The sequence below is a fragment of the Bombus fervidus genome, chromosome 6, assembly GCF_041682495.2.
Source record: "Bombus fervidus isolate BK054 chromosome 6, iyBomFerv1, whole genome shotgun sequence".
Taxonomy (NCBI): Eukaryota; Metazoa; Arthropoda; class Insecta; order Hymenoptera; family Apidae; genus Bombus; species Bombus fervidus.
The window spans coordinates 10734878-10760562 of NC_091522.1; the positions used below are offsets into that span (position 1 = coordinate 10734878).

Sequence of the window (25685 nt, forward strand, 5' to 3'; positions counted from 1 at the left end):
ACCACGTCGAGGGAGGAGGTTGGGGAGAAGTTAGAAGAGAAGGAGGCGGAGGAAGAGACGGAGATGAAAAAAAAAGACAAGTTGGCGAATGAGAAAGCACGCGACAAGATGTATATACGCGAAAACGCTAGACGACAGAGCGTGAACGGAGCGAAAGAGAAGCGGAGGGATGGAACGAGCGCGACGAGCCTCGAGCGGATGAAACTGGCGTTGGCGGGATGTACGTGACAGAAAATGAGAGACACGGGAAAGACAGCTTGTGTTTTGTTAATAACGATAACAGCTCCAGTAATGCATATAAACAGCAAAGGCGTGCTGCTTATGGTCTAACGGTAAACGCTTTGCCAGAGATAAACGGAATACAGGAGTGGGACTCGCGGTGTAACCCCTTTGTGCCGAAAAGCTCCGTAAATACTGGCACGATTATCCCCTGGCGCGATTCATAATGCAGGAAAAACGATGCGCGATTACGCAGTCTACCAGTCAAGCTCAATCCGGCTCTACACCACGACCTTCCAATCCGCTTTCTTTCTCTTTCTAGCCCTTTTTCTCTCGTTTCGTTCTACATTGTGCACCGACGCCATCCTATGCTTTCAAGGCTCGCAACTTTTGCTATCTTTTTGTTCCTTCGCGACACTCCACCGACGATGATCATATGAAGAAAATGGAACGTGGATTCCCTTCTTTTTCAACCCAGTTTCCTTCCACGAGTTCGTCTTTCGGAATAGTCGTAATAACATCTTACTCTATGGAACGGGTCAAGGAATGTCCTGTTGCTTTTTGCCGTACACGTGAAAAATGTTTTTCTTCCGATCCGCTGTAAAATGGACAAGATTTTTTCGTTATTCCACGATAGACGTCGAAGAATAGAATTTTCTAACCTTGTAGTTGTAACGCATTCAACACGGTTGCTTGTTTGCTGGGTGCGGATTTTCCGTGATATTCTGTGACAGGACAATTTTATTTAAAAGTTTAGATCATCGTCTCGCTTGATATCTGTACTATCGGCGGAAGCTTGTAAATGTCTATAATGGGACGTGAAAAAAAGTACGATACAGTGAGTGCAGTTTCCTTTTCACGATTATTATAATGGGTATTGGTTTAAGTAGCTCTTAATTATAACAAGATAATTAAAACCACAGTTACACTACCCGCAAGTTCTTAAATTTACATGTAGGAAAAGTTTGAAAATTTGTACATTTTGTACAACCGTATATTAATGTGTATGATATTTTACAGATATTACATAGCCATGTTGCGCAACTCGTTACAATTGCAATAACCTACTCGCATGTATCCCATCGTCCTCGACGTAAATCCCGATGACACGTTACAAGGCACCATAAAAATTGTATCCTTTTATGATGCGTATTATGAAGGAGATTTAAAACCATAAAAGTCCGAAAGGTTTCTCTCTTGCTGAATATAACTGTCAAAATCTCCTCTCATTACATTCCAGCTATACGTAACACGGTATATCATCTTTGGATAATATTCCTCTGCGTAGCTGATTCCCCAAGCATGCATTATGACCGTTCATAAACGATCATCGTTCTAAAGTTCTCATTCGTCGGTTGAAGTAAGTTAGAACTTGTACGATTTCGGTATGACCTGATCTTCTGATTAATATACATTTTCGATTTCCAACAGGAAATCCTAATCATCTATGATATGATAATAATTACCTATATGTCAATGTGTAGAAAAATATCGTAATGAAAAGAATTACTTTATATAATTATTCCCGATAAAAGTGTTAAAATACGTAAGGATGAATCCCATAGGCTTCCTGTTTAAATATATTTTTACTGAATTCATAGTTTACTCTGCTGCAATTCTTTTCGAACCAATCACATTTCCACCCCCTCGGAAACTATTCTTACAAACTATAGAAACTAATACGTGTGTTTCTCATTTCCTAAATTATATCGAAAATATAGATGGCTACTATAACCATACCAGAAACAAAATCGCGCAAACACCAAACGTTAACCATCGACCTTCCCTATCGATTCCCTTTATTCACTTATATGCTTTAACGTATCGCGAAGCATTTTTCCAGGCAGACAGAGGATCGCCAATATCTTACGACAAACCTATAGAGATTCATATATCACGCGCTATGATACTGTACATATTTGCCGGTCTACAAATACGCTGCAAGTTGTAGCACGGTTTCGTAGGCTTGCGTAATATACGCTCGACCAGCGAGTAAACGGTGAGAGTCCGCAGTTGCAGGATGCGCAGGTGTACCAATGTGCCGAAGTTTCGTAGCATCCCCTTACGAAAAAGTAAAACAACCGTGGGCCTTCGCCGCCTTGGTATTCCTCGTCTCGATTGTAGCCGCAACGCGTACACAGCTATCCACTCTTCGTGAACGTGGGTAGGGAATGCGATCGCAGAGGATGGAAAACGACGGTGGGGAGGGGAGGTGGGGTTGGAAAAAGTGTGCTCACCCCGTTCAACGACCGTGCAGTAGTTCCCGACCATATTTACACAGAGAATAGGGGAGGCGCGTTTTAGTTTTGCATTTGTCCGCGGGGAGGTACGGCGCGGCTTCGAAAGGGGATCGTCGAGGGGTGAACAGGGGTGAAGGAGGATTCGAGAAGTATGGGAGGACGGAAGAGGGCCAGCAATGGAAAAGCTGGTCGGAAGAACGACGAGAGATACAGGAACACCATCTAACCGTTTCAGATGGGGCAACTGTACGACGAAGAGCGAGGGTAACAAGGGGTGAACAGAGAACGATATGGCTGAAACATGGGGAAAGGGGAGGCAGAGGATCGGGTCCCATGTGCCTGTCACGGTTTTACAAGTCTATAAAAAGAGGAATTTCAGACTGAGTTAAATATTGCCGCCACCCCTCACTGAATTTCAAACACGCACACGCATTCGTCGCCCGAGCATACATGTATAATAGGAAAAGGACACACGTGTTCACTCTTTGGCCTTTCTCGTATGTACGGCAGACTAGAGAGGTAAGATAAGCAGACCTCCTTCTGTTATTTATGACATTATCGCTGATATTCAATGTTGTTACCCGATACTTTATTAAACTTAGTTAGTTAGAAAGTGTTGTAACATTGGAAGGATCGAGTAAATTTTTATAATATGTAATGAAAGGGAACGTTTGGTTGTTTTAATTAATTACTTAATTTAATTTGTTATTATCTTATTTGCTGCTATCTGTAAGAAAGCACGGAAGCGTCAAAAATATTTCGAAGAAATCGTAGAATATTATTGGATTTTGATAACCTCGTGGCTTTTTAACTTAACTCAAGATTGAATGTTGAATAAATAATCCAAGAAATATCGTGGAATATTCACCATCTTATATAAGAAACTGTAGATAGGCCCAGAATTTAAATTCAACTCTTTCCACTTTTCACTCGAATTAGATTTCAAGCGTTGAACAAATTTTTATTTGACAATGGAACAAATACGCGTATTTATTAAATTTTATGCTGTAAACTTAATTAAATGAAACAATCTAATAAGGTAAAATACAATCTTTTTTGTTTCTGTGAACTCCTGGTATTCATATACTTCATTTGTCGAACAAATATTCCTGAATACAAAAATGTCCGTTTAACTTACAAAATATTATATATTTTAATAATTGTTCCACGTTGTGACGAGCGTTTCCTTCTTCGAACAAGCGGCACTTGACACACGTTGCTCGATATTATTATCGATGCTCTCGGACAAATTATCTGCCATGATAAGCAAATACTTCTGGTATTTGCAAACGTAATTAGCCAAATGGAACGTCGGCGTGTATTTAATTATAATAAGTTTTCCCGGTTAATTGAAAGTACTTGCGGCATAATGAAATTTTTCCCGTCTTTTGTGCGTGCACAAAACACGGAAATTAAACGAGACATCAACGTTAAACAGAATTCAAAAGAGCGAAACGGAAAACACGGAGTCGAGCGCCAGCGCAAAAGCGTCAGAGGTTCTCTGCCTTTCGCGCAAAAGGTCATGATCTCGGAGGAGAGGACGGGTTTCAAAGAAATATTTTACACCGTGAACAATCCGCCGTTTAATAGTTTCCAATAACTCGCGGAAAGTAGTAGGATTTCGAATCCGCCAATCCTATTGCGTAATAAAACGCGAGAAATAAAACGAAGTTATTCGAGAAGGTAATTTTCAATGATTCATGCTGAAAGATATTTGCGTAGAATTATATTAATTTTTCTTTTCGTTTTATCTTTTTCCTTCCTTTCTTTCTCTCTTTTTTTTTCTTCTTTCTTTGCTAAATAGAAACGACGGAAATCCCTAGAAAGGAAGTACTTATGACGGGTTTACTGGTCTGCGGTTGTGCTTCTCCGTAGATAGGGGAACAGAGAGCGAAAGAGCTTACCAAGTGACGTACGTTTAATGCCTAACCACTGCTGTACCGGACAGCCCTTATACGCAGAAATTATAGTACGAATACACGAAACTGTTACTTCAAGTTCTACGCTGTAATTTTACCGATTCATGAATATGTACCTGCTTTGTATAATATTCCATCTGATAACAGAACTTTTAAATCATTGTTTCGGCAAAATCGAGCAAGATGTTCCTCAAACTGATTACTCTGCTCTATATCGATTTAATTCTCACTTTGTTTTCTTCTTTCTAAAGATTATACGGTATTATGCGCGAAATGGTACGATTTATTCTTAATTTTCTACTTACGCACGCGTTTCGCTGAGATTCTCACTGACAATTTTCCCCTAACTTTCGCTGACATATTTTTTATTTCCAATTCAAGGGATAGAATTAGGAATGCTAATGAAGTGTTACAATACGTGATATCGGATAGCTGCATAAAGTATGCGTAATAAGTAAGCTGCGTCAAGTATTAGATTGTTCGAAAAGTGTCTTTCTTTTGCAGACATGTCTTTTACTACAACGCATCTTTATGCAACAAACATGAAACCTATTCTGTCGAACGTTGTGATCTTCATTTTGATAGAACAAAATGGATCATACGTAATTTGACAAAATAATGTAAAACGAAAAATGTTGTGCATCCATTATTTCCTTATAGAACGAAAGAAACTTTTCGGACGACCTAATAATTCAGCTGATTTATTAGAAGGGTGTGAAAAAGTACTGAACCCTTCGGTAATAAATTAATACTTTGAAATAGAAGGACTGAATATTTTGTGTTTGCAGAATTACATATATTCTCTAACTTAGCTTTTCGAATATTAGCAACAGTTTAACCCTCGTCCGTACACATTTTCACGTGAAAAATGACGCTATTCTAAGAAAAATTGATCTCAGACTTTGTGATTTACTCTTTTAATATGGAATATATATATTTATGAGACAACGTTTGTTAAAAAAATCTGACACACATTATTCTTACGAAGTCCATTGGCCGCTATCTCATTGTTGCACAACAATTATGCGTTTATCGTACAACCTCTTTAGTATGCAGCTAGACACGTGTAGCTTTGAATATCGAAATTTGAAGGGCTTTATGCCTTCCCTTCGTTCTTCTCTTCGTCGTGAGACAAAGCGGTAAGATCGAAGCAATGGGAAATCGAATACGTGCGAATGAAATCCGATGACTCTGAAGGATCAATGTGAATGCATGTGAACGACAAACAGGAAAATTAATTATTTACCTTTCATTTCATCGATGTTTCGCCATTGTGTCGATTTAACGTACGAGGGGCAGATTAAGTTGCGAAAATAAGAGACGATTAATGATACAAGAATAATCTATTTTACGCTAAAATTTCTACTTAATTTTACATACTGTAAACAGTTTAATATAAAGTCATTTATGTCCATGTTGCTATTTTATGTAACTTCTTTTAAGTTGGAATCGTTGCCGTGGTAGAACAGTGTTACTTGATACACTATACCCACGAAACTAATTCCATTTAAGTATCCGTAATTAACGCCTAAATAAGGACAATCTAGAACTTGCGAAAGGATTAAAGGTCAACGATAAGATGTTTAGAAACCTACATATATTCAATGCCCACAGTAACTGTGAAGTTTCCGGGGCTATAAACGAGTAATTTATGCCACAAAGAATTAGCTAGAATCTGCAAATCGAATTAATGTAGATCTACTTGTTTCGCTTAATTCTTTCCTAAGAATTATGCCTTAAGAATAATTAACGCAACTTATAACTTATTTGAAATATTATAATTAATAATAGAAAGTAATGGTGAATTTGTAAGAATTAATAAATTATCAGAATAAATAATAGAAAGTGTAAAATAATAATGAAATTAATAATAAAAACCTAGCTGGATAATATTGCGACGTAGCGGTATAAATATTTTGGTGTTACAGACAATTTTTTGAACGTAATTAAACTCAAAGAAACCTGAAAGTAATGAAAGAAAAACATTTGTATTCCTAATAATTTATGAACTTGTTTGACATACGCTATCGCGTTAAATGATGTCTTAGAAAAACAATATATTATCATCATATATCATAATCAGTGTATGCTGAATTAAAAATACCTACATCGTCTATTCAATAAAACGAATCTCGATGAATTGAATATCGCAACGCATACAAATTAAAGGACCTCTTTATATTGGCTATGTGTCAAATAAAACATTTTTCACTGATACAAAGGTTTGTACCATGTAATAGAATTTTTAAAAATATCCTTAATCTGTGTCCAAAGAAGGATTGTGATTCACAATCTTTTGGAGCGTTTCAATCAATATTTAACAGTAATTTGCACTTGCTGTATTAAGAAAATTTTAGTCTCATATTGCTTAATATGGAGGGTTGAAATTAATTATTTCATTTATATCACGTTTCGGCCAACGTTGTACCATTGAGTATAGTAAACAAATTTTAAGCATAAACATTGTATGCGCAAAAGCTAATTACGCTTCTGAAAACTTCATTAGTAATAATCACGTAACATGTAAGATAATAATTTAACTTTTCTTTAACAACATTATTGGAATTAAAAGCAAACCCAATAACAACCAAATATTTGGACTAATTCATGAATATCTCCATTTCGCCATTTTCTACAATTTATATTGTTATTACCTATTAAATTTTATACCTCTGATATTGTTCCAATTTTTGAAAACTCGTACAGTTTTTTAAATTGCATATTAATTAATTGACCTGCTATAACGTGCGTTACGTGTATAGTGTGTAACGAAATCCTAATGTAGCAGAAAAGGAAAAGAACGATTATCGACATCCAATTACATACGGAAATGAAAATATAAATTGTATATTACTTACTGCTGGTGTCCTGTTTTGGTTGGTTTCCCGGAGACGTGGCCCAGTTAACTTTCATCTCCTGAAACAGTCAAAGAAACATAAATTTATTTAAATGTTTAGATACGTAATCGATACTATGCGTATCAATTATGTATTATAAAATACACGAGAAATAAAACGAGGAACAAAAAAGGATAAAATATTTCATTGTTTTATCCAACGATCTATTTATATGACTTTCGGATAAATTTAATAATTACAAACTAATTGACGTACAGTAATAGATTTATCAATTCATATTCTCCATATAACATTAATGCGATTTAATTATCGTTGCCTCATCTGTAACTATTATTTTTTCGCGCTTATGAAATAGTGAAAACTCATGACAATACTTGTAGTAAATACATATGTCTGACATATTGGTTTGAAATCAGTGTACATATATTAGTTCGTTATACACAGATTCCCAATATTAATCGTTCAGAAATAAACTGAATATCGTTGATCCAAGCAAAATTTCACTCTTAGATATCTCCCAAAAAATTTGTATTCCTGTGAAAAAGGCTCCAAACCTTTGACTAACGAATGAATGTATAATGTAGTGGAAACGTTGATAAATATCGCAGAGTTCAGGAAATTGAGCTTCAGTATAAGTGAGCCGTTCCTTTGTGAACCGTAGACGATATATTTAGAAGGTAGCAAGATAAACAAAATTTTATATTATATAATAAAATATGAAATAAGAACATTGTATAATACATTAAATAACGTGTTATATATTACAAATAATATATGAAACATTATATAATTCAATGCTTAGATATATAAAATTCTGCTGCCTTAAGAAACCTTTTATTCTCACGGAGCTTTGGTAAAACTTCTCCAACTGAAAGCTAGACCACCTTTTAGAAATTCAATGTTCAACGCCGCCCAACTGTCGCGAAACATCCTAGATAACATTTCACATTTCACCACGTAAATTGTCGGTATAAAAAGATTGCCGTGAAAGAATGGGGTTATATCCAAGAGTGCAAGTCAAGACAAAGAAACGATCAAATTTATACCGGTCTGTTCACTAGCCAGACGCGTTAAACGTAAAACGTTTTCGCTGATAAAGCACCTATACGGTTTTCCCCATACATATCCCTGCGACATTTGGATTTCCTCAAGTGACGAGTAATTTCGTTTACAGATTATCAAGTTAATCTTTTCGCTAGAAATCGGTACGGTAATCCGCTGGTAATCCGCAGCAACAGCAAGCGATATCACCGCCGAAAGGACCTCGACTGGCGGAAATAGGACATGTTGGGTATCGTCGAGTCTTAGACGTCATAAACTAGATTCTTTATGCATCGTGATGTACCCAACTGTCGACATCGCCGATACTCGATAAATAGCAAAGGTCATTTCGAAGGAACCGCTTACAAGCTGACAGTCCGGGTGAACATGTAGTAGAAAGTAAAGCAATTCAAAAATACGACTGAAAGACGATTTTTCGTTGTAATTAATTTCCTCAATTCAATGTTACGTAATCCGAGGGATATTTTAATATTTATAGAAGATATTTATAGTCAGTTTAAGGATTTTTTAAACGAATAGGTGGTAATTCTTTAAATAATCAACATAATCAAAGAAGCTTCTATCATCTTTCAAACTCGTTCTATATCATCTCTACTAATACAATAAACTCTTGTTTCTCCCCATCATCGATAAGTTTTCGTTCGGTTAATAGGAGTTTATGTTCATAAGAGGATCCATGAAAAATTTGCTCTTAAAAATCTACGTAACAATGTTGTAAACTTGTATCGACTGCGAATCCCGCGAGAGCGTCACATATGTAAGCGTGCCACTACTATTTACGTCTTATCATTAGACGTTGATATAACTGGATTGACGTTCGGCGGTAGTTGAATCAGAACTCAACCAAAGTTCAATTAATCAGGCGCTGCTAAGGTGTCGTTTGTATAAATGGAGTTCGTATAAACGGAATTCCACTGTAACTACATCTGTGTATCACTCATTTAAAAATTAATTCGATTTTCAGACTTAAGTCTGGAAAAACAATTCGATTCAAACTGAATTACCGTTTCATAAAATATATTTATACGTTTAATTTCGTTGAAATGATAAATTCAAATACGTAGATATTCATGAAATTATCATCGTATTTAATTAATCATCATTAACGAATCGAAATCAGCTCTGAACAAAACCATAATAAATGATTCATGAAGATGCACATTTACTTATAATCTTATTATAATAATTATTTAATACCTTGTTGTATATTTTCCGTTCATTTCATACAGAAAGAACAAATTATTGTTTCCAACACGGCTCTATACAGATGTATTTCAATATAAAGTAAATTTCTAGTTACTTAGTTATCTGTATCTACATCTGTGCAAGAGAATAGCGGTATCAAGAGTGAATTACTAACAAGTATACGTGATTATTGCGTGCAAGTTCAAAGGACTTGAGATTTCACCTCTAAACCAAAGTTCCAAAGCTAAGCTAAATGCATATCTACGAGTACAAGATTCGCTGCTTAGAATTTATGACTGGTTACACTGGTCGTAATTAATCGTGAGGAATATTAAGCGCGGCATGTATAGAAGTCACAGGAGGGAGGGTAAAATAATAGTCGAACGAATGATATAGTAAAACCTTGCCATGCGTTGCTATCGTAGACGGAATTAATGGAAAAATGGTGTCATCCGTGCGGACGATACACGCAAACGATATGGCGCTAATATTGAATCGTTACTTTTCATTTTCTTAGTTATCTGCATCATCACGCTGGCATTCTTTGTACACTTAATTATTCCTACATTTTATCGAATACCGTAGGCAAACTTGTAGCCGAAACAATAAGAGAACATTATAGGAAATATCTCATTATAATGGTGTTAAGTGGAATTCATTTATATTGTTCATATTTGACAAGAAAAAATTTTTTGTATCATATCTATCGTATCTTTATGCTACTGATACTTGCATATCCTCTGTACGTTAGTTTTCTAGCTTTTAAAACAAAATTTACATTTATAACTTGTTGATTAATAATGGTTAAATAACTATGAGTATCACTTCCTGTCATTAAAATTTGTTATAAATTTCTATCAAAGTGTTGGGATTAATACGAGCGGCGGTGTACGTCAGATACAAAATGGAAGTTCACATTTATTCCATATCGCCGATCACTATGACCTAATTCGATTACGAGAGCCTTGTATCTTTTCATTTATTCAAATGACATGACGCCTCCAGTTCAACCATCTACTCGTGTGTTTTTTGCGATCATATCCAGGGAGAAGGACGTTAACTATGCGGTTCCTGAATTCGATATAATCAAGAGATAATTAAACCGAATTACGATGAAATTCCCGTACATAGGGAAAATACTCTGTTCGATAAAGCGTTTACGTCGATGAGATGCTTTGTTCGAATACCAACATGGTGCAGCTTGCAAAGTACTTTATAGGATATATTCGTGAGCAGAAATGGAAAGCCACAACTAAATGGTAAAATAAATGCCGTTAATGCTCTTTATTGCAACACGTACGCTTGCTGAACGGGTGTAACAATACGCGTTTCATCTGCTTTATTAGCCATTACAACGTGATACCGATGCTCAATTGGAAAGAAAACGACGATGATCGAAATGAACAACAACGATAATTGATGTGTAATGCAATGTAATGCAGGTTTATCACACGATTTGTCATTTTTATGGTAGATTTACGTTTCCTCTTGGGATGGAATTCGTTTGTACTCGCTGTTTGCCATAAACGAACAACTAGCAGTGTTTACATTGTCGATTCGAGGTGGTAGAGGAAGGCAGATCTAAAAAAACAGTCGATTTCGAGGTATTTGCAAAGATCAAGTCTATAAGTAGGCCTTTCTCTAAGATGAGAAATAAAGAGAAATAAAATTATACTGTTTAAAATGGAGATTGTCACGACGTAACATCTGTTTTAATTCTTCTTTTAATAGTAAGCAATACGCATAAATATCTTATCAGAGATCCTCAGAATTACAAAAATTATTGGTCCAATTATAAAACAAAATGTTAAAGTACGTCCACGAATAATTTTTTATTTCAAATTTATTTCAAATCATTTTCTTAAAAACTTGACTGTTTTTACTATTAGTTACGTCATTGTTCTAACGACCTAATAACGTAGATATTTATTGCGGACTAAGGAAATACAAATAGTTAGTTCTATAAAGAATTTGTAACATTTTTTAATCAAAGATTACGGGATAATTGAGTTCTGAAAGACGTTAAAATGCAGAAGCGAAAATTTTAGAATTTGCAGATCACCGGTTTGTACTGCTTGATCCATAGTTCGTATTATTTGAGATTCAAAGTGTCAATTAGTGACATTGATGAATTTCAAAGGTATGCTAATAAATGAAGGAAAAATGGAACTGTGCCAACATTTAGCAGTGCAAAATCAATGTTTGAACAGTACTTCAAAGACGGTGTACTGTATAGTAGCTCAATACTGTACAACAGAAAATTTATGGCCTTCTCGAAATTGATATTTATCCGCTGACAAATGAAATTCGGAAGAGAATAGAACGTGTCTGAGCTTGCTCAAATATCCCTACGAAGTATTCAAAGTATTTTTTAAATAAACTCGACATTATTAATTGACTTCATACGAACTATTTAATTATCTCTAAATATCGCTCGAGAATATATAAATGTACTTTGAAATTTTTAATTAACATACAATAATGCATATTTGCAACATTAAGCATGAAACTGTTATGGTATGTTACTATTATTATTGTTGCAAAAGTGTTGTGTCCAATTGTCTTATTGTATCTTATTAGGGGAATTTTTTTATTACATTAATGTAACCGTAATAGCAAAACTTCGTAAATTTATTTATTGGAAGAAGCAGTTACAAGTACATTAAGAAAGGAGTAAACTGCGTAACGTCTTATTTAAGGAAAACTGAGTAGTCGGAGAAATAAAAACGGTGGTATGACTACTTTGCTTTTCTTAACGTCTACCATGCTAATTTGAAGCAAGCTTACTTTTCTCCACGGCACTTGAAATGCGTAGCATCGCTACGAACAAGATAGCTTACGCACGTATTACATTCATATTTTTCTAATAGGAGAAAGATTATGCTTAATGTTTCCTCTGAATGTCACACGAAGAACGAATTTTGTTCTTGCCTATAGACAACAAAGTATGTGGACGACAGCCGTATAATAAATCTGGTACGACAGCGTTCGCCCTGTGCTAATGACAAAACGAAATACAACGCTAACGCGATTTAAACCATGGAGAAACATTTGGAAAATGAATGGGCTGAAAAACATGGAATCGTCGTCGATGCCGTGCAATTTTCCACGTGTATATAAATATTACCGACATAAAGATAAACGCGGCCGAACTGTGATATAATATTTATATCGATTTTCGTCGATCCTGTCCAATGAATATTTCATTTCGCTGTCTGTCGAAGATTATAAGTCGATAATCGGATCAACGTGGCCGGATAGGTGAACGCGGCTTCATAATCGTGCCAGGACAGGCCAGCTGTTTCGCAGGCCGAGTGCTCGTTTCGAAAGTTCGCCCTTAACAAATGCGAAAAATAATACTACGACGACGACGACGACGACGACGACGACGCGCGCAGAGAGTTGTTTCGTTATCCAAAGTTTAGTATACCTGGTTGGTACACCTTTCGGGAGTTCCAGCAGACTAGTTGCAGCAGATGCGAGGAAAGAACATGAACAAGTAATGTTACGCGAGGAAACTGCGGTGCAGAAAGAGGCAAGGATAAGGAATACCAAGGCTAGGAATAAGTAAGTAAGCGAGTGACTATGTAAGTAAGGAAGTAAGTCTGGCGGGATAAGTAAGTTAGGATAGGACGGAGGAGTGCCCAAGACGGCCGGTACGCTAACGTCGGGCCCGCAGTGTGTCTGCAGCAATTTGCAACTTTTAATAGTTAGTCCGGGTTGCGAGGTCGTCTGCCGGCCCAGAGCCCCGTTCTTTTATGGTTTATACACCGGCAAAGGAGGAAGTTTATGTGCCGTAGTTTTGCACGGTTAATGCGCGCGCGACTCATGCCCACCTCTAACGGTGTGTCATATTTATGTGTCAACGGGTTGTCCCACGAGATCTGCTCTAGTCGATCAGCGAGAGATTTTTTAACTTACACTTGGGAGGTTCATGGTAAACACAGAGATGAATATTGATAATTAAGGGAATGTATTCTATCTTTGTTAATATTGACAGAATATTGATATACATGCGACGATATACGTCGTGTTATTAAAATAGTTTCATGCAGTTCGCGAAGCCGCTCCTATAACAAACAGTTACAATTTGATTATTTGTCAACATGAATTTATTGAACAAATTACATATGTGTTTGAAGTTTTGACTGAAGTTTGAAGGAAAAGATTCTAATATAATTTTATTATATTATACGATATACCTAACATATAAAGAAACAATAAATGTACGATATATTGATTCAAGTAATAACTGCCAGTGGTATAAAGAAATTCATTGCTAACTTTACGCACAACTGCTTCGCGTAAAACATTTCCTATCTCGGTTTCAGCAACTTAAATACAAGCTCGACCGAGTTCACGAAATAATATCAAAAGGTAGAAATAGCGAGCTCAAGATTTTTGAATCGCGTTTTCTTATAGAGCAAGCAAGTACAATCCGGCACAGGCGACTATCGAACCGGTTGGCAAAGCGTAGCATACTCGATCGCAGAAATACCAGGGCTCGACATGGTACTTTAATGCGAGGCTTAGGCCGCGATAGAGAACCGATTACATATTGCGGACGCGAAGGTTGAGTTAGTGAGCACGGGCATCGGCAGGAAGTCGGGCAGAAATTGCAAGCTGCTGCACTTTTGACCTTAGCTGGCCAGTCGACTGTCGGTCAGATATTTATTGTCCTATTATCGTGATTGATACGCGGCTGGCTGGCCACGGGCTACTATCTTACATAAGTATATTTAATGGTGGAAGGTCGTTTCGGACTTTCACATGACGAAGGGAGGCTGCTTCTTCCGTTGTCGTCCGACATTACGGTCGGTTGCAGCCATCCCAACTCTCCTACCTCCCCTACAAGCTTGCTTGTACGTTTTCTTACTTATATCTTCTTATTTTCCAACCACATGGCGCCATTAGTCGCCGCGACACCACCGACGTTTCTCGCCTGCCCCGGTAATAAGTCACGGAAATGCTATCGTAAGGAATTTACGAGACACGGGGTTACTTTCCTCGCGATGTCGTGCAACCACATACTTTCTGTCTCTCTTGGCTACATCTTCTGACGATTCTTCTTACCGATTCTGTCACAGATTTTATCCTGACTATCGACACCAACACTATCGTTCCTAAGTATTTACACATTTCCACATTATCGCTAGTATGTGAAGTATATCGGTCAAGTATCAAGTGAAACTCTTAAATCTAATTTTCTCTGGCTTCTGATCTTAGCTTAGGTAATTACACAGGGTGGTTGACAAAAGTTAAATAGTTTCGATTAAAATCACTCTATGTGTAATTATTAGCAGATATTCATGACAGTAATGGTAAATATTAATTATCATAAATAAAATGGTAAAACAGTAGGATCGCTAAATATTGTTAGGACTCTTAGAATGAACGAAATATGCATTCCTTCGGTTATATTAGGAAATTTATATAAATTCTGCCAAGTATCAGTTCTACGCTATAGACGAATAAGAACGAAGTTTTGGCTTAAATTTAAGAAAGTATTTGATCGTTATAGCAAGAAGTAGAGAAACATTCTTCTGTCATAATTCTGAAAATATAACAAACGTATCAGTTTTTCGATCGAATTCCAACCAGATGCGCAAATACCTTTGATAGTGTACATCGTGAAAAACGTCGTCACAGAATAATAGCGAAACTAATAATAATATTAAATAGAATGCAGATCATACTTTCCTTTGGAATTTACATTACTGCATTCTAAACAGAAACTACACCGATAACCAAATGTATTACTTCAGTCACCACGTCTAATTGAATTTCTTATGCTAATAAAGACCAAGTTTCTAGTATTTGTATATCGCGTGAGAATGGCTGACGAATTTCTTTCACTCGCCCGATTCTAACTCCGTACGAGGCACAGGCACATAAATTTCACAATTTTCTCCTTGATTCTCAAGATAGACCAGTTGCAAATGATAGCGGCCTTTTCTGTTTTAAGCTGGTGACCTAAATTATTCTAAGTCAGTGAGTTATTGACTATGGGGTAAAAAAATTTCTGCTAACTAAGCACGAACGATCCTTCCTCATAATATATTTTACTACGTCAATAAAGCGTTTCATAGTGTAATGCGTCATATAAATTTTTGCAGCGTTCAGCTCGAGCTTTAAAGAAACCGTGTGTTCAGGTTCTTCGAATGTACATATGATTTTTATCGGATATTCTCTATTTCGTCCACAAACATGCTGCGATTGTATCTCTTTCGACGAATGACTCTATCCGCAGCCAATATCACACAGTTCAACTAATAATGGCCATGCGTTCATTATGATATTACTGAATATCATAAACAAATTTTATTCTTATAAAATATATATCTTGTAAATTTTTTGAACATATAAATATATAACGAGAATGAAAATATTCTGTCCGTTTCGTTATATTTTTGTCGACTATTTAAAAAGAGCTATATAGTTTCTGGAATTTTATTACCTGATTTCTATATTATTTCATAAGCCTCACTACGATTTCTTTTAATTTAAACGAATATCGCGAATATCGGAATCGTTATATTAAATATAAAGGGCAGAATTGAAAAACACGATAAGTCACATTTTCTGTCTTTCCATGATCCCGTTATTCATTCAAACCATTTACTCGTCGGTAGTGTACGCTGGGCAAACCTCCATTCGTGTTAAAGAGGTTGAGGAAACTGGTTGGAAATGTCAGGTAACGCACAAGCGCACACACTTCTCCTCTAACATCGACGTCGATCCACCTGTACACCTTACCGCAGCTTAAGCGATTCTCGACGAAGGAGAACGAGAAAAGTGAAAAGAAACGGAAACGTTAGTAGTCTACGACTTCTGAAAACCTTTAACACATTGGCTGCTGCTTCTAAATAAAGGAATTTCCTTTGGGAATGACCATTTCTGCGTCTTTTTACTCAAATTACTTCACTGTTTCCCTGAAATCGATAGAAAGTGTTTTGTAGTTAAAGACTTCTTGCGCTTCTTTCAGTCATATTCTCCAATAAATTCCGGAAGTTCCCAGAAAGTACGAATAATCCTCGTTGATACGTCTTCGACCTGCCGTTTCAATTTCTTCTTAAGGATTTTGTCGAAACGTTAACAACCACGGTGTTGATTAAAAACGAGATTCGAAGATATTCTAAGACTATTCTAGGACGAAGAATAAAGTGAACTTGATTGCACGGTTCACAAGCAACTAAAAACAGTTTCTAACAGTTCTGTTTATCACGAAACTTCTCTTTGTTAACTTCGCCAACGCGAATTCTTGTTTGTTTCGTACACACCGCCAAGTCCACGTGAATTTAAGAATTACGACAAAGCTTCGTATTTTATAGGAAAGTATGCGAAGCTCCGTTACAACGGTGTAGTCTTTCGTGCGATATGCTGGTAGCAGCGGTTGGTAGGGACAGTGATTGTACACAAGCTGTGGTGGTGTGCGGGGCAGTTCGTCCAGAACCGGAGGAATACTTCGCCCTACCGCACTAACCTATGATATATGATTATGCTGCATGCCCTCCGTTCGTATCTTATTATGTATTACCAAGGGTGTACACAACTACGTGGCTATTCAGCAGGGCCTGCATATCTGTAGCAACGAAATAGCTCGGTCTGTTCTCTCGCTATAGATTGGACGTTTTATCAAACAGGCTCGGACAGAAAAATTCACGAGGAATCGTACTGTCCGCCGGTCGATCGAATGGGACAGTGAGATTCACTGGGACGATATTCGATTTTCACGCGCCATACGAATTTACATTCGTAGTCAGATATCCTCCAAACCAATTGCAAACACTCGTAATAACAGCGATCATTTCGCGATGATAGATTCGTGGTACTATAATAAAGCGATTTATGTGTTTATTGACACTGACGCGACGAGGTTCGGGACAAAAATCAAAATTTATTGGCCACGTTCGCACGTTCACAGGTAAATAAAGTTCGCATATTTTCAGGCTACGTGTTCACGTAATGTGACAAATTCTCCTTGTCTTTCGTTGCACGACGCATAAATTTTATTTCAATGTGACAAATTTTAAGGCGCTAATTTTATATTTTTATAGATCGTAGGTAAACGCGTTTTAATTATTTCACATATATTCATCAATATATTTGTTCTATATACCAGCAGATTGATAATTAATCAGCTATTCGAGGAAAGATCTTTAGCACAAAATTGTGAGTTGAATATTTCTTATGGGTGAAATTAAAATTTAAAAGATCAACAGAAATGTACTCGTATATATCCTCCTAGTTTTAATAGAAATATGCCTACACGTTGTTAGAAACGTTCGAACAATGATGAAATTTGTTAAAATATAGTACACGATTCAATTCGTAGAAGGTGAAATGAAAAAAGATAAGAAATAAAATAAGCATCGTTAATTCTTCACGTTAATAAAAATATTAGTGTTATTTCTGTGAAGCACACATGAAAAGACATCAATTGTTAATTCATATATATATATATATATGAATTATAAATGAAATGAAAAATGTATATATATATAGATAGATATAGATCTCTCGTAATAATTTTGAATACCACATTTTTAAATATTCTATCGTAACAGAAATGTCCAATTTTATGCATATTTTACGTACTACGGCCAATAAAGAGTAAATATATTCGTTTTATACGATAGGCAGTAATTTGCACATGTAACAGTTACATTCTAGTAAAAAGAAAAGTAGTCCGTAAGATAGTCCGTAAATGAATAATTATTTAGATTACAATTTCTTTATTATTTTGCCTGTCTATCAGAAAATTCATTGATAGGGCCAGAAACGATCCCTGATTAATATTATAAGCAAGTAGTGAGTCGAATATGTATCCCGCGTGCCTCGTTTCAACCATTTCTTCAATAATACATCGATCCTCATAAATCGTTTCTTGCAGAGTATCATCGGACGCACGTTGAACGTCTGTCTACCCTAGCAATTCTAAGAATCGCACTAAAATATGCAAGGAGAGCGAAAACGTTAAATAAAACGATCATGGACATGGTACAATTAAGTATAGCGATTTCAACAAATGTTCATTTTTCTTTTCTTCTGTTTTTTTTTTGTTTCTTTTTATTTATTTTATTCTGTGCGTTCTACCAACGTGAATTTGCCCGCTACAAGAAATTTAACTTTCTAGCGATTTAAAATTCTATACAGTTACAGAGCGTGTCGCAAAAGAGAATGCGTAGGTTTTGGGGCAGCAATGAAATTTTCCCTTTTATGAAAAGCGAAGATGAAAGTTTATGACGAAAAACTGAATTCCAAGCAAAAGCGGGACGGGAGAGGGGTGGGAGAACCAATTGCGAAATTTGAATATTCTATTCGGCGCAATGTTCTACGTAAAATGATGCAGCCGAAATGGAGTTGACCTAAAAAGTAAATCACAAGTGAAGAAACTGGTTTATGTAAATCGTTCTTCAATCGTTTTACCGATCGGAACCACGGTGATACACCATGGTACATTTGAAAATACGCGGATGCTACGAGAAGAGACGAACATAGAAACAAAAGCGACAAACGATCGTGTTGCTCGAAAATTTGTAATAAATGGATAAATGAGAAACTGGAATATTCTTCTGTGACGTTCACTTTATTCCTTGCACAGCTCTAGAAAGAAAATTACGCTAGACTATAAATTAAAACTGAAACTGTAGAAAATAAAATCTTTATAAATCTAGATTAAAATTAATCCAGATACGTGGAATTCAGTTGTGCGGTCCAACTGCAAATTCTAATATAAAAATATTGAAGAAGTTCCGGTCAAAAACGTGAGGAGTAATAGTAAGCGCCACATAGTTCGTTTCAAGCGCTATGACAAGGAAAGATTTGTAAATATTAACAATGTAACAGAAATAGTCAATTTCGAAGTAAGATTCATTAAAAGATTTAATAATCGCTCCAATCAGTTGGCAGGAAATCTGTCGGGTGAGACAGATACCAGAACGTTAAAACGCAGCAACCTTTGGACTTCAATGGATTTATGTATCAAGCTGCACAACTGCCAAACGTTATGTTAAATTTCCAGATACAGCAAATGGTTGTTCGAACATCTATCTAATATTATTACATTTAGAAGATTCGCTTATTGTCCATAGATGGACTATGAATAAGCTTAACGGAAGAAAAGATAATGAAAATAAAAATTAGAAAATTGTTTCCAATTCGTACAAACGAATTTCATTCGACGACAAAAAGAAACGAGAAGACAAAAAGAAACCTTGTACCTACCGAATTTTTAACAATATTCTTACGATCGATTCTCGAAAAGATTCTTGAATCTCCGCCGTGGAGAAGCAAGTATGAAGAGGCGAGAATAGAAAAATTGGCAAACACGAGTGAATTATGAGCTTGTGCTTGGGTGTTCAAAACGCGACGTAGTTTCCAGCAGATTTAATTACAAAAAGGAACGCGCAACAGTTAGCTCGTGTGGCTCAAAAGAGAGTCAAATGAGAGGCGGGACAAAAGGCGACGGAGCCAGCTGAAAAACAGGAAACGGCTAAGAGAATGTGACTGGATGTATGATGTATATACTGGTCTGAAGTGCAGCCCTTCTTTCTTTCAGTGAATTTTTAGCGTTGCATCGTCGGTGAGCCGCGTGAAACGCAGTTTGGCCATAGTTGAGACAGCAGCACGGCGACCAGCGATGCCCTACGCATTCCTCACAGAAAGCACGTATCTGTACGCTAAGGTTCACCGAGAAAACGCTTTAGATACGAGCCTCTCTTCGTAAGCACCCACCCTATGGAATGCGTTCCCCTTCAAGTGGCTCCTCGTCTCTCGAAACATTCTAAACGCGTGGCCTGCCTCTTCTTTCCCTTGTGGACCGACAAGTGCATCTGCACCTCTTCTCATCCACGTCAAACATGTTTACTAATTTCGTTGATGACACCGATAGTTGTAATATTAATTTTGTTTGCAGATTTTGCAGTCGAGAAGCTTTTATGAATGTGAACGATTTTTTAAATACTGTATTTTCTATTATCGGATTTTTGCAATCTACAAACCTAAATCTATATATGCTTATGAGTGATTAATAGAATTTTTGTACAATATTTTGTAATTGTAAAATAATTCGTACACGCTTAAAATTAATTACGTTTCCTTTTAAATAAATATAAGTAATAGATGGGTAATGGATAATGGATTTGAAAAATGGGTATAATGCTATTATTCTAAAATATATCTAACTTAGTTTCTTCGTTTTCTACCATGGATTTTACGCGTATATAGATTTTTCTGAAGAGAGAGGTAAAAAATATTTAAAAGCAGATGTACGATTTTGTTTCTGATTTCGATAATGCCATTTAAAAACTAGGATATTTTGTAGTTTTATTCCTCGTTATTACACGGATATTCGATTTCATTACTTCACTGAACGCTCTCGTACTGTGCGATTATTTTATGTTTTTTAAAGTAACGTAATATTTTTAACAAATCTCACATTCATTCTCAAAAACATCGAGATCCCTTTAAATCTGGATTTTATATATTTTTTACGAGGAAAGTTTTAATATTTGAAACAACAAACCCATCGAAATAGGAGCCGATATAAAAATCTTATGGCTAATGCATCATATGTGCGTGTGTATCTCTGTGTAGCATAATATATCGTTCAGTTATACAATAAATATATTGAATCTTTTCTTTAAAATACATTTCGTCTATCAATAAAAGAATAAATTTCATCCATTGAAATTTTCCAATATTTTTACGATGTTTCAAAAGAAAAATCGTTTATAACATTTCTAGCTTTATCTGGATATTATCCATCATGACAGTACGTATAACGTAGAACGTTACGTTAAACATTAAGCGATGAAGAGTAGGAAACAGATACGATGAATAACTAAGTTGAACAGCCGTAAATAGTTCAGGTAACTCCTGAAACAGGTTCCGATTGAACATAGAAGGTGTATTGCGTTTACAGTGTTTACATGATTTATCCAACGTAGAGTCTTTGTTACATATTTTATCCCTTTAGCTAGATCAACGTTTCATCGCGCAGGTCAGCTACAAACAGCAACTAAAATGCACTCTTTGTCCCAACATACTAAGTACAGAATGATATCTTCATAACATGCAACAAGTATGAGGAAATGTAAGAAAAATATAATACCGAGATATGAAATTAGTTATGAAGTCACAGATTAATATATTCACTACTTGTTACTTAATCCGTCGCGCTGTAATTATATTTTTCTAATTCCTCCCCGACTCAACTGAAATACTGATTTTTTTTTCTGATTTTGATATCTCTTAATGTGGAGAAATTGTTTACTGTTCCTTTCAAATGTTTATTACTTTATCGACAACATACTTATTCATAAAGTATGTATAATAATAAAACACTTGTATGTAATTTGTTATTATTTATGTTTCTCTAAAGTATATTTTTCTTCTTTCTCATTTCTTCTTTACAAGATCTTCAATGATAAATTTCTCAAAACTATACTCGCGATATCTGTCAAAATTCGCTCCCATCAGCTATAGCAACGAATATAACAAATAGAAAATATTAGACGAATTATTGTATTCGTTAATTCTGGAAATGAATCTATTGATTAAATGATTCCTCTAGAAAACGCCGAAGATTGCAACTGTGTGTGAACGAGTGTGATCGAAATTATTTCGCTAAAGTGAGAAGTATAAAACACGAAGCTTTCGCCTGTATTTACACGTAATCTCAAAGTGACTTTTAAACAGTTCAATTTTCCATTTCTATTGATTCGTTTATAAACTAAATGAAATATCACATGAGAGAGACACTCGTGAATTCTGCGGGAAAATGATATCGTCGCGCTACCAACGATCTTATGGAAGTTTAGTAACGACGAATAAGTATCTTCAACAATTTCTGAAACGGAATTATCTGTTATTTAGAAAGTTATAGATGAAACTTACCTAACTGAAGCGTTAATTCCCTATACGAGTAAAAAGTAAAATTACAATCGAGAAAGACGATGGCTAATAATAACAATTTAAAGAAAGCTAATGTCTAGGAAATCGGCCAAGTGGTTTATCGAGCAAAGTGCCGTTCCTAGTTCCTTGGGTATTGCGTCCAATTGAATTTAACAGAGTCTTAATCCTGTCCGCGTGTGTTTCCTCGGAAACGAAGAAAGTAAAGTTTCACATCGACAGGGAGCCTCTGTAATCGATATGAATTTATCGGTGGCCACGCGTCCCCAAGCGGAATTATAGGTCGTTAATACGACATAATTGCACGAACGTAATATGGATGAACGAATAAATGCACTTGAATGTATAATTATAAAGTCCGATAGTTGTTAACCATATTGCCACACAGTTAAGAGATATTAAGCATCGTTGACGTTATCTGTGTAAGTAACTCCTCCACCGGTCCCCAGGGAGCGTTAAACCTGTTACGCTGATTATTTTGCGTAATAAAATGCAGAGTACGGTTTAATTGCGAAGCGTATTATGCGCAGTGCGCAACTTCCTGAAATGAGCCCGTTGTCATATTAATTTAAAAAGAGAGGATCCAAACGTCGGTTTACATTCTGACAGGTTTCGAGTTAATCTTAAAGAACCTGAGCTAAAACCTGTTACTATACCTTTATTTTGATATTTATCTATGTATATCCGAATCGGATGACGAGTAACAGAGTTGTTAATGTATTATAAAATGTTGGATTTTTGACGATTCATACTTTACTGAATCTTATTCTTATTCAGCTTCAATTGATTAAAATCGACACCTATAATCCACCGAATTATTAAGTGACCTGCTAATTAATGTTTTCCGATATAAACTGTGAACCTTTTGCGATATAGATAACTTAATTGATACTGTTTACCAACTAACTAAGTAGTTTAGCAATTACTAACTAATCACTCATCACTAAGTTTAGAAGGCATCGTGACATCGTTGCCACTGTATCACGGCGCCTGTACCCTCGGTATAGTTTTCTTCAAGAGGGTATACCAATATCAGTGATAGACAGAACTTCGATACTGATACAAAGTTTCCTTCCCAATTCATGTATCTGAAAACAGTTAATATCTAATCTGTATCTGTATAGAACTTCACTGTTGTATGTATCTCAACGAAAGGAAATTTCAGGTCGACGCAACGTTACTTCGATGATAAATAAAAATATTGACAGGGATTAGATTTTGCTATAAAATCTTGAATAAATCCAAGTTTCTTATTCGCTTATTTCCTAAGATGTAACTGTCGAATATATAATGAAGATAAGCAATAAAAGATATATAACAAAATATTTTTAATAAAAAAATTCGAAAGGATATCGTTTCTGGAATCGTTTCGAAGCCAATTAGAACCAAAAGATCGACGTTGGAACTGCGAATTGAAGCAGGTAAACTCGAAAATTTCGGTGTCTTGTAATAGTTATTCCTGTTAAAGGTTCTACATAAGTCAAGAACGAAAATCGGCTTTCTACTCTTTGCTTCTTATATTACACAAAGGAATTAAATAGAATCATATTTTCTACAAATTGACAGAGAATCTTAGAAGAGAAGCTGTTGTACGGCAATACTTTTGTTTACAATTTCATAGCAAATTTAACAGGAAATGCATAAAAATTCTATTTCCGAAGGCCTAGAGATTTCTGACGACGTTCACGAAGCATAGGGATAACGAGGTAAGACAAAAACAAAGCGAGGCAAGAATTTTAAAATATCCGCGCGTACTTTAACAGTCGTTTGGAGAAAGAAGACAACGGGAAACACTAAGGATGTTGACGGTAGATAACTTCCTTTGTTTCCCCTCTATCGTCTGTTTTCTCTTTCCTCCTTACTCCCTTACTTTGTCGACGATGAGAACGACGACAATGACGACGGCAAGAGGAAAAGACACGGTGGCGCGCGTCGAGTTGTCTTTCTTTGACTGGCAGTGCGAGGAACGAAAGGTGGCGGAATACTGGGGAGCTACCGAAGTCGAACGGTGAATACTTCCGTCGATATTTAAATTCCGCATCGAAAGACGACGACGAAAGGAACGAGCGCGACGACAAGAAGGGCGAGAGCAACGCACACAGGTCACGGACGTTGTTTCTCTGACTTTGATCCTTCGAGTAATTACATTCTTTCAGTTTGAAGGCAAACGGAGTACGTCAGCACGTTTCCGGCATCGCGCCTCCGAAAATCTTTTTCCTTTCCCTCTCGCTTTCCTCAGATTACACCGTTATAAGCTACACAGGCGCGTTCGTTCCTCTAACAGTCACTTACAAGCTGCGTCTCTACGAAATTTTTTTTTTTTTTTATACATTAAAACATAGATACAGACGCATAAAAAGAAACTTTAATTTTCACGCATTTGTTCACCTTGTTAAGAAAAAATAAGTAAAGAGTAAAAAGAGGAAAGAAGTATTGCATGTGACAAACGCTGTCAATGGCATATATCATATGAAATATGGGTTATAAGTTTCAATGGAGTAACCTAACTCGAATTTAACAAAAGTAATTATCGTCTCATGAACAACATTAGTTGAGAATTGAAACATGAAAGATAGCAGCTTTCAATTTTTACGAAAAGCTAATTATATATTAATACGTTCAGACTACTTTTAGACCTCGTGCAGCCATAAGTAAAATTCATATGTTGCAAATGGTGCGTCATACATGAATACCTGAAGAAACGAAATTGGAAATGTATAGCATAATAGAGTGACATCATTGTGAAAGAATTACGTGGCAATAAATAATATCGAGCCATATAAGTAAACTGTAAATATCTTGTTTATGTCTTTGATTTTATTGAATTGAATATTTCAACAGTGAACGAATGAAAATAAATTTATCACTGTGAGCACATAACTCGTAATGCTTATATTAGTATCAGAGCCGTACGTTTTGCCAGTGAAAATATATGAATTTTAACAATAAAAGACAATTTGCACGATATCGTTTCATAATAGTTTATTAGTCGGAAGCATTATTGCTACATCACAAACATTTACGCATTACAACAGATATTCTGATATTTATATTTACGTCGCGAATTGCCATATCTGCAATTGCCAATTGCAATATTATGCAAATTAATCAACTCTCATAAATTTGTTGAGAAATCGGAAGCATAGGCTAAATTCATTTTAATTAATTAACTGAAACCACGAATGATGTAGTCCAAATATTGAATACACGAGAGCACATAGTTTGTCGTGCGTGTTACAACAGCTACGTACTGGCATAAATTTTGTGAAAAATTATGTGAAATATTT

General features: G+C 35.9%; 2 protein-coding genes across 10 annotated transcripts in view; one reads left to right on the forward strand and one right to left on the reverse strand.

The window, feature by feature from the left end:
* LOC139987909 (uncharacterized) overlaps window positions 1-25685 on the reverse strand; it is a 586680-nt gene that overhangs the window by 332378 nt on the left and 228617 nt on the right. For all 6 annotated transcript variants that reach the window (XR_011799964.1, XR_011799965.1, XR_011799963.1 and 3 more), the window contains one exon: window positions 7237-7294. Coding sequence is in view for 3 of the 6 variants with exons in the window: in XM_072004726.1 (XP_071860827.1) it covers window positions 7237-7294 (58 nt within the window). In the remaining 3 variants the exon portion in view is untranslated. The remainder of the gene's footprint in view (window positions 1-7236; window positions 7295-25685) is intronic.
* Window positions 1-25685, forward strand: part of LOC139987915 (uncharacterized) — a 456615-nt gene that overhangs the window by 108023 nt on the left and 322907 nt on the right. The window lies entirely within an intron of this gene.